Source organism: Leuresthes tenuis, unplaced genomic scaffold (genome assembly GCF_036924035.1).
Source record: "Leuresthes tenuis unplaced genomic scaffold, fLeuTen1.0.hap1 SCAF_2, whole genome shotgun sequence".
In the NCBI taxonomy this organism is placed as follows: Eukaryota; Metazoa; Chordata; class Actinopteri; order Atheriniformes; family Atherinopsidae; genus Leuresthes; species Leuresthes tenuis.
In genome coordinates this window covers 38011609-38024345 of record NW_027325356.1, presented here as the reverse complement: position 1 = coordinate 38024345, position 12737 = coordinate 38011609, and the positions used below count along the sequence as shown (strand labels likewise).

Genomic DNA, 12737 nt, shown 5'->3' with positions numbered 1-12737 from the left:
AACACACACCCACACACACGCTTAACATCAGTTGAGATCTACTATAAGGCAGCCAAGCCTCAGATGCTCCTACTCTCCCTTGCAGAGCGGGCAGGTTCATTCTCTCCATGCACGCATTAGAGGTTGGCTCTAGATGCTAAAAGCCGCCACCAGGGGTCCTTTGGAAAATTAAAGGCTATTTAATTTCACTACTCCTGTGCTTCCAACAAATTCAGACATTAAATGGTTGCACATACACATGATTAGTTTCAGTTTAATTTTCACTCTACCTTCTCTGCAACAACAACAAGTTATGATAAAGGAAGTTCAGGCGTGTCATTGTTAATAGTTGTGAGTGGTGGTTTAAGAGCCTTGAACAATTTATTTTCATGGGGAGCTTAAAAGATAGTGCTATCCGTAACAAATATGAAGCAAAGCAACCCTGAGTTGACTTAAGCAGAACAAACCTTTATTCTCAAACTCAGTAAGTAAACACATTTAGTAGCTTAAACATTCATTTGCAAAATGAATCCACAAAATGAAATAATTTACATACACCCACAGTTAATCAGTAGTTAAAAAAAGTGCAAACAACACGGACCGGCATGAGCTCATTCTTGGAGAATAAATATCTGGACACAGAGAGCTTGGCTGAATCAAGTTTTAAAAGAGGAACAATTAAAACATCCCTTTGAATTAAACCAGAGTAAACCAAGCGTCACTCAGCAGGGCAACTTGGGTTTCAGACCACCTGCTTGGCCTTGATGCAGTAGCATTAAATATTTCTGGGATGCAATACTTTTTTTGGCACCCCCGTGATGAACTGTGATACAATCAGCTCAGAAAAAGATGAATTTGCTCTCAGCAGACCTGAAGGCCATTCATCATTTTTGGTGAGATTGGAAGCAGAAAAATACTCCTTGCTGATACATTGCATGTGTCCACTTTTGTTCATTTCCCTCCATTTTGCTGCTGCAGTTGAAAGGCTGACATCAGGAGAAGAGAATTCCGATCAGTAGAAGAAGCCAGAGGGGAATGAAGTGCGCATAGACCAGAGACTGTTACACACAAGTAGATTTCAAGTTGACATTTCAACACTGAATGCCAAAGATGTTTCCTTTTAAGTGAACAAACACAAACTGCTTGTATTTTAGCGGTTACACATCGGGCATTTTGCCAGTAATCTGCGCTATATTGCCAAACTATTCTAAAAACACAACTGAAGATCATGCTGCTAACTACAGTGAGACCAAAGAAATCCCTTCTTTAAACTTGAGAGTGATCTCCGTCAGGATTTCCCTCTGTGTCTCTATGGCCTTATTGCGGCTCCTGTGCTTCTATCACTGGAATGAATAAATCAAACGGAACATAAATATTTCACATTTGACTCGAGGACTAAAAAATATCAAAAGAAAACGTTTTGAGGCAAATGAGGATCCATTTATTGGCCCTTGAAACGAGTGAAAGTGTATAAGGAGAAGAGGGCGGTTGGATGAGTGGCAGGCAGAGCAGGGCAGAAGAGGATGTTCTTCCAAGATGCAGCTCTGTTCCTTCACATGGCATCGAAATGGAAACGATGGGCTTCCTGCCTCTTCTCTCGGTCGTCCGCTTTCTGAGCAACAAACACACAGAGAAACATATCAGTGAAGGATTTTAACTATATGTACAGGAAGTATCATTTGATCAGTACCAGTATTTAACTTGTACTGGAGTCAAGAATACACAGAACTTATTAAGGGATCTCAAAGAAGGCCTGAGAAATGGAAATTTGATGAAATAAAGTAGATGCATTTGGAGCCCAGATGGGTAACACTACAACAATTCTGAACCTAAAAAATAAAAATCTAGACTTCTTTTCATAATGAATCTAGTGTTTTCAGTGGGTGACAGGTGTGGACTGCAGGCGTGGGTAGTTCAGCACATTTAGCTCTGAAACTTGTTTGTACTCTTCAACATTATCGGTGCCTTTATAGATGTGCAGGGTACCCAAGCTTTGGGCGCTAATACCATCGTAGATGCTGTGAGTTAATTTCAAACCAGATGGTCTCTTTCCTCCTTCGACTGGAGGATCCATGAATTTGAAACAGAATTTTACATTCTGCTTTGTCAGATCACCGGACAGTTTTCCACTTCACCTCAGTCACGTTACATGATCTCCGGAGCAGAGAGGACAGTGGTGCGTCTGGATCTTGTTTATATGAGTTTTTGACACACTTTGACTTCCACTTGTGGGTGCAGCAATGAACCGCTCACTCTCAGTAGTTTTCAGCAGTGCCCCTGAGCATATGCAATGATTTCTACAGCTGGCTTCTGTCTCATTTTTAATGCAGTGCCTGAAGTCCAAAAAATGACAGCCATTTAGTTTTGGTTTTCAAATGTGCATCTGGTGTGCAGATATTTTTCTCAATTCTCTGAGTCTTCAATAATATCACCGAATGTGACATTACTTTTACTTGGCTGTATTTTGTGTAGGTGTAAGGAGGATTGTATTCATGAGTAAGGGTTGCTGCAGCTATCTTCATCTTTCCAGATTTCTTTTGAACAATTTCACATCAATCTGCTTGACACTTCTGCTGCTTGACTCAAATAAATCTGGGTGCGAGCAGTATGTTAGTGAACATGTTAGCTTCATTCCGCTACACTTTCTCTAAGTTGCACTCAAAAGATTTTCCTGATTCAAATCAATGTTCAAAGAACTCAAGTAAATTTGCTGCACAGATTGTAAAGCCCCTTGAGGCAATGTTGTGATTTGTAACATCTAATGACCATTGAACAACAGCACAACAGGGAGAGTTTGAGCTTGTTACAAGAGATTGGTAATGACAACTAAATTTACTGAGTAGAGTCATTCGCCCTGTATTTGTCTGTTATTGACTGCAGACAAGAGTGACATGGGCAGTGCTTGTGTGAACTATTGAACACTCCATTAAAAACAAGTAAAACAGCACCTGGTTCCCTAAAATCCATAAGAACAACATGTATAACCACAGAAACTATACAGAAAGAGGCTGGTTACAGCTGTTGCCTGAGAAGAATTGTTTCTGTTTTTTTCAACTAAAAGAAACTGATTTCATGCAAACAAAAATGAGATGGGAGTCAAAATGAACAAAGCTGTGAAGTTTTGTATCTTCCTGTGAGCGCATTATTATTTCTAAACTTCAAGCTGATTAAACAGCTAAAACTTCGATTTAGACTAGTTGCAGTGTGCAGTTCAGAGATCCATGTAAAGTAGGATGAGAGCTTCTTACGGTGATCGAGACCAAACTGAACAGGTATAAATATAAGCTGTACCTACTCTCAGAAATGCCCTGATTAAACATAACCACATTTATAAATAAAATTACCCTACTAGTTGGTGAGGAGCGTACAAATATATGCCAACTCAGCAAATTCTGTGTTTTAGAAATTCAGTGAAAATAATGAAATATATGAAATGATGGAAATCACAAGTTATGAACCAAATGCTACAAAAACACATCTTTCTGTCTTCAAGTAAATCCTTAATGGATTAGTGTTTATTCAAGGAAAACACGAGAGCACTCAATGAGCAGCGCTACGAACAAATCGACAGACACACAGCATGGACCACCTCACCCTCGCCACACTTTCTCCCCAAAAAACCCTCATTCGAATCACCTGCTCCTAATATTCTGGATGCAGTCAAGTAAAACATTTAGCCAAAAGCAGCTGTGTTTTCTTTTTCCCGCTTTGAACTAACAGCTGACGTTGCCCTACAGACCAAGAACATCTCCCCCTCTGAGGGCACCTGATAGCAGTTTGGTGTTTTCAGTGAGTCCAGATCGGCCGTAACGTATCCTCAGGAGTAATGTGCAGGTCTTCCAGAACACAAGAGGAAGGCAGCTTGCTATTGATATATAACATTTTACAGTTAAGTCATTCTCCCCCGAAATCGCTCTTCCAGGTGTCATTAGCTGTTGAAAAACATCATTTATTTTTCCCAGTTCTTTTGCCAATCAGACACCAGAGTTTCTGATATGCTACTTTTAATTAACCCCCAAAAACCCAAACAAATAAATAAATAAATACATAAAAGTAAAACTACCTTGAATCCTTAGTATACAGTACTCTGCATTTATTAAAAAGCTGCATTAAGAGATCTACACATCTGAGCAAACACTAGCTTCAGTACTACTGAGAGACATGGATTTCTGCATGTGTGGAACATCTATCTGCACTTGACAATCATATTTATTTTCAGTATATATATATATATATTCATGAGATTTTTATTATTATGAGACTATATATCAAAATCACTCTTGGTTTGTAAATTATTCCCTATTTAACTGTAGCCACAGTTGTCATTCTCAGTAAAAATGCCTCGTAGAATTCACCTTCAGGTATATGCTATAGGTTGGTCTTGTAAGTACCAAAATCAGTAAAGGGACAGAATTTTGTACTGGAAAATCAAAGCTGTAAAATAGCCACACTTAGATTAAATCAAAGCTGTAAAATAGCCTCACTATCTCAGAGCGTTGAAGCTTCATGCAAACTTAAAATCACGCGCAGAATGAAGATATTTCATTTCTCCCCACTCTCTTACAGTGGCATTGCAACAGTAGGGGGTCTTTTCGTGGCCAGAAGGAACATTTGTTGCCACTCGGGACTTCTACTCATGTGTGTGAAAACTGCCTCAAGAAACTTAAAAATGTGTGATTGTGTCATTTGTAGCTCACTCTATAACAATGCCTTATATTGTACTATGGTTGAACACCTGTTTTCTAACAAAAATATGCATTTTTTTAAATAACTTCATCATAATCATGTGGGAAAAAATATCCTTGATATTGTTGTACTGTAGATGTAACATTCAAAATGACATTACCTCATATTTGAACAATATTTCAGTTTAATTGTACTGTGTGTGTTTAATTTGGTGTATGGCATACAAATGACAAAACATTATAATGAGGCTTCACTGGCTTGAGACTGGAACATGTTAACTGGCCGCCATTAAAAAGTAGCTGAACAAAAATTCGGAATAAATATAGAAAATTATTTGAACCACTTGGAGTCAATTTAAAATCTGGGATTCGCTGATGATGTCTAAATAAAAACATCTTTATTTTTTCTCTTCCATTTCAGCATGTTGTTTTTACAGAAAAAGGTTTTAATACCCTGAATGTCCCTTTATTGAAGCAGCCAACTCTTCTGTGATGTTGACTAATTTGCTGTATCCAAAAGATGGGAAGCAGCATGTTTACTTCAATCTTTTTTTTTTTAAACCTCATCAATTTCAGTTTGTAAAAAAGCCTTCATCTATCTTCAAAGGAAGCAGCATCTCATACTGACAGATGTTGTCCATTTGTATAATTTTCTTCTTGTTTTAATGTAACATATTCTTAGGTAGCAGAGGGATTGACGTCCTTAGCTGTGGACAACCAAACTGGGCTGCTGTAATTGACTATCCAGGGCATATCACCAAACTGTCACCCTGAGGCTTGAATAATTATTAAGCTGGGCAGCATTGATTTGTGTCTATCTACTATCTAGTGTATCAACACAGTTGGGGGCTTGTGTCTGAAAGCAGGTGGAAAGCTACAGTTGGGCATGTGGTTGTCTCAGTAGGCTCAAATGTCAACTAATTAAATTTGACCTGCATGAAGATGAGATTGATTACGTTCTGCTTTCGGTCATTTAAATGCGTCCTTCCTCTCTTTTCCTTTCTGATTTAGATTCATATGAATACTTCTAAATATCACCATTAATACTGCATTGGGCAGGAGTTCACAGGATTTGTGTAAAAGCCCTGTGCGCTTATTAGGCAGGACAACACGTCTTTGCCCCCCTCCATGCTTCTGCCCTCTGTCTGACTTTATTAGAAGAGCAAATACCAAAGGCGGCAGTGCAAACACACAAAAATGCTAAATGTCAATCAGCAGACTCACCCTGACCTTATTGGACAACCCATCGTAAGAGAGATGGGAGCGGATGAGATATAACGGAGGATGTTAGGAACCAGTATACATGATTCACTTCAATCTCAATTCCCTGGATGGTGCCGGAGGTCACACCACATTAGCCTGTCTGTCCTGATGGCTGTCTTTCCATTTCAAGGCCAGCCATATTCGCCAATCTAAAGCAGAATGTTCCAGCATACTGACACACACTGCACATTTACCATAAGCAGAGACAGTACTGCAGACAGTAATGTCAGAGGGATGCTGTAAATTACTGCAGTTTTACTATATTTTTGGAGTTAAGTCAGACAAATGTTTTGCTAGAAATACTCATTTTCAGGTTTATATCAAAATGACAGTGCTGTATATGGTGTGGCCAACTGGAAAATGATAATTCACGCCCAAGGTTTTGAAGCATATCAGCCTTGGATATTATTAAAATATACGACAACCAAAAAGCCTGTTAAAACAGCTGTGGGAAATGCCTGGCAGAATTTTACAGGAATCCGTGGGTTCCAGTTTCCAGGCAGTAACTGTCTACAAAGGAATCTTTACAAAGTGTTTAAAATGAACACTTTATTTCAGGTTACGTTAATATGTCCAGTTATTTGTGCCCAGTTATTTTCAGTGAAACTTTAAATTGCTTACCCTAAAACCCTGTTGCATGCACTGCAGACATAGTAGATGCTTAGCTTTGTAGAAATCTGATAATAAAAACAATTTAATTTGAATCAATTCTATTTTGGAGTGAATATTAAATGTCCTGCAAAGTTTGGATCAGTGCTCTGTTTGGAATTTAAATTAAGGGGATTTTGAGTTGTTTTGGCTCTGACAAGACTGCAACTAAGCAGTGTAATGTCACAAAATTCCATACACCAATAAGGAGATCTAAATCAATTGTTGTTATATACTCCAAATAAAGTTATCCGATAATGTTATTAAACTGGAATATAATGATCTAATTTTCAAGTGTTATCATACTGTCCTATTAAATTACCCATCGTTGGGAAGCTACTGCATATGGCAATGGAAAACACAACTTTTAAAAGTATGGAAAAAAAGGCAAAATCTCCTTTCAGAGCTATCGAATCCAAGTAGTGAACAAGACCAAGTTTGACTTGTCAGCCTATACACACACCGCTGTGACCAAAGCCAAATGCATGACTTCTATGGGATAGAGTTCTTCATTTCAACTGCACACCACGTTAACATGCCAGGTCTGAACTTAAAAGCACACTATTTGACGATATTTTCTCTTCATTACTCCTATGCCTATCAGAAGGCTCCACATAGCATTCTGCCCAACACTTCTCCTCCAGTATGTTGTCTGCACGTCTGTGGGACCAGAGAGGTTTATTTTATTTCTTTATTTTTTTTCCCAATTTGGCATCAGCTCAGATGAAACTGATGCACACACTCATATTTCCCAAAAAGAGGCCAATTAGACCTCTTCTGTGTGTGTAACCATGCCCACATGCTATCCTGTGTGTAGACCCAGATACACACATACCACAGGCACACATTAATTGCACATGCTTTCATGGCAGATGGTTTGGAGAAGATGCCAGCGACTTACTGCACTGCTTGGAGCAGGAGACATTACCACCGTGTGTTTGGATAAAAAAAAACAAACAATCCAAGACAAAAAGAATGCATTTACAAGAATTACTGTGAAACAATGTTTGTGTCCGCGTCCTCGACCAGGTGCTAATGAGGTACAACTTTCTGTAGCTGAACTGCGTGTGTGTTGCTGAAAACGACCAGGCTGGGGGCGCTGAAACACACAACACATGAGAAAACATGCATCTACTCCCTGGAGGGCATATTTAAGCAGTAATGAGCAGTAGATCTACTGTGCTGGAAAGACAGAAGAAGGCAATTACTGTTGAATGTCCTTCCAGGTTGTGGCACACAGAGGTAGATGGATAGAGGAGGACAAAGAGTGTGTATGTGTGTCTTGGTGGGGCAGCTAGAGGACTGCAGGACAGGAACAGAAAGACCCATCTGCTGCTGGTTGTGAAATCTGCTCTCTGTGTCTCAAGCTCACACACTCACACACACAATAAATCACCAGGCAGAGGCCAACATTAACTACACCACACCAGTCTCTGTGTTCGAGTTTGCATGCTGACCTTCTCCTTCCAGTGGAGAATGCCGATAATGACGAGGATGAAGACGCATACTCCGATCAGTGCGATGGCCGTCAGCAGTACGCTGTTGCTGGGAGTAAGATACAACTTAGCACTCCAACTACAGACAGAAAAGCAGGGAGACAGAATGTGAAGATTAGCCATATGCTGTTTTATGATTCACTGCATTTTGACAGAAAACCAAAATCAAGCTCATTAGCAGAGACTATTAAAATGAATGAATACCATTACTCCATTAGTAAGCTGAACACAATGGTGAGACAGACTTTTCTGTTTCTAATCTCCAAGAATTTTTTATGCATTTCCAGGAATCCAACCACTTTGATATTTTCAATCCATTATCTCAATGCCAGAGAGCTTATACTGTACATGAAAAAAATACACAGGTGCTACAGTATAAGAGAAGTAAGTACACCTCTGTGTAACAAAACCTAAATATTGTCACCTCAAAACATAAAAAATAAAGTTCCTGTGGTATTCTTCTGGCAGCTCGGAGGACTTTTGAAATATTCACTTTATCTCCAAACTCCATCTCTCTGTGTTCCAGAACTATTCCCTGCTGCCCAAAGTTACCAATGATCTCCTCTTAGCCTCTGATAGCGAACTTGTGTCTGTGCTTGTCCTGTTGGATCTCAGTGCTGCATTTGATACGATCGATCACAGCATTCTATTACAGAGACTTCAACATGTTTTTGGGATTAAAGGAACTGCACTAGGCTGGTTTAAGTCATATTTATCTGAAATATTTCAGTTTGTTCTTGTAAATGAAGAATCTTCCTCACACTAGAGTAAGTCATGGAGTTCCTCAGGGTTCTGTGCTTGGACCAATTATTTTTACTTTATACATGCTTCCATTAGGTAACATTATTAGACAGCATGGCATACATTTTCATTGCTATGCTGATGATACTCAGCTGTACTTATCTATGAAACCAGATGAACCCAATAGGTTGGTCAGACTACAAGCATGTCTTAAAGACATAAAGACCTGGATGACTCAGAACTTTCTGCTTCTAAATTCAGACTGGAGTCGTTATCTTTGGACCTGAGCGCTTCAGGGAGAAATTGTCTAGCAATATAATTACTCTAGGTGGTATTTCTTAGGCTTGTAGTGAGGAAGTGAGGAGCCTTCATTGTAAGATATTTTCCTAACAGAGCATTTCACTCTCAGACTGCAGGTCTACTTGTTGTTCCCAGAGTTTCTAAAAGTAGAATGAGAGGCAGAGCCTTCAGTTATCAGGTCCCTCTCTTGTGGAATAAGCTGCCAGTAAATGTCCGGGAAGCAGAGACCCTTTCCACTTTTAAGATTAGGCTTAAAACTTTCCTCTTTTATAAAGCTTATAGTTAGGGATGGTTCAGGTGATCCTGAAACATCCCATAGTTAAGCTGCTACAGGCCTAGAATGCTGGGGGGCCTCATCTGTCACACCTTTCCTCACTTTTCTCTTATTTTTTTTCCCCGTTTAATTTCTCAAACGACATGATGTACATGTGACATTATTGTGGTCATTAACTTGTGTTTCCCTGTTCCAACAAGTATCTTTTAAATGATGTTATGGTGTTTGTTTCTATCCCATTAAACCCAGCTGGTCAAGGCAGATGGCCACCCTTCCTGAGTCTGGTTCTGCCAGAGGTTTCTTCCTGTTAAAAGGGAGTCGTTTCTCTCCACAGTTACCTCAGGCACGGGAGATTGGAAGAGAAGTTTTGGTGTAATCTGTTGGTTTCCTTAGCTAGGAAATTGTTTTTGAATTGGATCTATATGAGAAAATTTGATTATTTTGAAATTAATTAATTGGATTTGATTGGATTATGATTACAATTAATTAATAATGTATTATTAATTAATTTTGAGGCGTCTTTCAAGTCACCCAAGATCACCTTACAATAAAAAAAAACACAGGATGAAAGATAAAAGCATGAAAGACAGAAATAACGTTAAAACAGAACATCAACATAAAAACAAGTGAAATGCACAGGGTCCAGTTATAGAGAGTATGCCAGTTTGAACAGATGAGTTTTAAGTTGAGACTTGAATGATGTGATGGAGTCTGATTGTCTTATGTGTGGGGGGAGGGAGTTCCAGAGTCTGGATGCTGAGCAGCTGAAGGCTCGGGCACCCATGATACTGAGGCGTGACGTGGGGATGATTAGCAGTCCAGAAGAGGATTCGGTATTGTACTGGGAGCCAGTGAAGCTGGATGAGTACGGGGGTGATGTGGTCCGATCATTTGGTATTGATGAGTTTGGTGGGGAGTCTGGTGAGGAGGGCATTGCAGTAGTTGATGCGGGATGTGACAAATGAGTGGACCAGGATTTCGGTGCTGGACTGGGTCAGTGATGGGCGGAGTCTGGAGATGTTGCAGTCCAGGTGATGTTTTGAATATGGGGTGCAAATGAAAGGGTGCTGTCCAGAATGATGCCGAGGCTCTTGACTTAGGGGGAGAAGGGTACAGGGAATCCGTCGACGATTATGGGTGGAGCTGGGGTTTGTTGGGATTTGGTGATGATGGATTTGGAGCTGATGAGCAGGGCCTCAATTTTATTGCTGTTTAGCTTTAGGAAGTTCCTGCTTATCCTGCTCCAGATGTCATCAAGGCAGGTGATGAGGGAGGTAGGAGGGATGGCAGCAGTCGGTTTACAGGAGATGTAAACCTGTGTGTCATCGGCGTAGCAATGAAAATGGACCCCATGGTGACGGAGGAGTGTGCCCAGGGGGAGGAAGTAAATGGTGAAAAGAAGGGAACCCAAGACTTACCCCTGTGGCACACCCAGTGAAACACCTGAACACCCAGACTTGTGGTTCCTTAGTTGCACGAATTGTTGGCGGTCAGCGAGGTATGATGTGAACCAGGAGAGTGCAGCAACAGTGATTCCAATGCCAGCCAGGCAGTCCAGGAGCAGAAGGTGTGAGATGGTATCAAATGCTGCGCTGAGGTCGAGGAGGATGAGAATGGTAAGTAGTCCAGATTCAGCTGCATGGAGGAGGTCGCTGGTGATTTTGACCAGGGCTGTTTCTGTGCTATGTTATGGACGGAAGTTGGATTGGAAGGGTTCATGGAGGTTGTTTGTGTCAAGGTGTGACTGTAATTGTGCGATAACCACCCTTTCAAGTGTGTTGGAGATAAAGGGGAGGTTGGAGATGGGTCGGTAATGGTTAAGGACAGCTGGGTCAGCACAGGGTTTTTTCATGATGGGTGTGATGGCAACCAGTTTGAGAGTGGCGGGTACAGTACCAGTGGTGAGGGAGGAGTTAATTATGTTGGTGATCATGCGGGAAATGGACGGCAGACAGGCTTTGACAAGGGAGGTGGGAAAAGGATCGAGCTGACAGATGGTGGTTTTGGCTTTATGGATGAGTTCCGAGATGGTGTGTTCTGATACTGGGGTGAAGTCGGAGACGGAGCTGATGAGAGGTTGGCCAGTGGTTATCATCCAGGGTGAATCGTTTGAGGAGGTGCAAGATGAGGCCAGTTGTTGGTGAATGGTGTTGATTTTAGAGCTGAAGAAGTCCAGAAAGGCAGTACACTGATCAGTGGAGATGTCTGAAGGGAGGGTTTTAGGAGGCTGAAGTAAGTGGCTGACTGTTGAGAAGAGGACTCTGCTGTTGCCTGTACCAGTGTTGATTAGGTTGGAGTAGTATGAAGACTTGGCAGTGGTGAGGGCTCCCTCGTAGTGATGAAGGTGGTCCAAGTACATTTGGCTGTGTATGTGTGGGTCCAGTCTTTTTGTAGAGTCGCTCCAGTCGACGGCTAGTGGCTCGGAGCAGTGTGAGTAAATGAAACTGAGTGACTTTTCAGGGGGGCCAGGGTGGTGAGGGAAGAGGAGAGGCAGTTATTGTAGTGAGTCACCAGGTCAGCCGGGTAGGATGCTGGGGGTGGGCTGGGGTAGGAGCTGATAAGGGTGGAGAGATCTGTGGTCTCGATATTTGATGTTTCTGAAGGAGATGGTCCGTTTTTCTTTGGCTTTGTGTAGTTGGGTGTGAATGTCAAAAAGTACAGATTTTTTAATTTTGGTTGAAATCGCCAAGGAGGATAACATTGGGGGACATTGCACATACAGATGTCAGTAGTGATGAGAATTCATAGAGGAAAACAGCACAGGGTTTTGGTGGTCTGTAGATGGTCACAATGATAGCGGGTTTGGGGCCTGTGAGTTTTACAGCTAAACATTCAAAAGAGGAGTGATGGGGGACTGTGACAGCAGTGACTTTGACGTTATTACGGTGAAGGAGAGCGAGAGTGAGAATTGAACTCCAATTGGCTTGAATTGGACTATATTATTGAAATATATTATTGAGATGACATTTCTTGCAATTTGGCGCTATATAAATAAAACTGAATTGAATTGAATTGCCCTCGGCCTATGACAAAGCCCTCTTCGAAGACGTTTCCTGTGAAGCCTTTCCCGAAGGCCCTCAGCACCATCACAGACTTAGCATGGTCACTATTAACAGAAATTTCAGTTTCTGTGAGCTCAGTGACAGACAGTATGCAAGACTTTACATACGCCAGCTCGTTCTTACAAAAGAAAAAAGAACTCAAGATCACACTTTGGTGAAGAATGTTTAATGAGTCCTGATGAGCAGTGGAAGCACATTATTTGGTCAGATGATTCCAAGATAAGCTTCAGACAGGATCCTGAATATTTTCCAAGAAGCTGGCTGACTATCACAGTAATGACTACAAAGT

At 41.0% G+C, this 12737-nt stretch overlaps 1 protein-coding gene across 1 annotated transcript in view; it reads right to left on the bottom strand.

Moving 5' to 3' along the window:
- Positions 1-422: 422 nt before the first annotated feature.
- itfg1 (integrin alpha FG-GAP repeat containing 1) overlaps positions 423-12737 on the bottom strand; it is a 138986-nt gene continuing 126671 nt past the window's right edge. Inside the window, exons 17-18 of the mRNA XM_072381006.1 lie at positions 8033-8150; positions 423-1591 (exon numbers count right to left, since the gene is read on the bottom strand). Coding sequence (XP_072237107.1) covers positions 1532-1591; positions 8033-8150 — 178 coding nt within the window. The 3' untranslated portion in view covers positions 423-1531. The remainder of the gene's footprint in view (positions 1592-8032; positions 8151-12737) is intronic.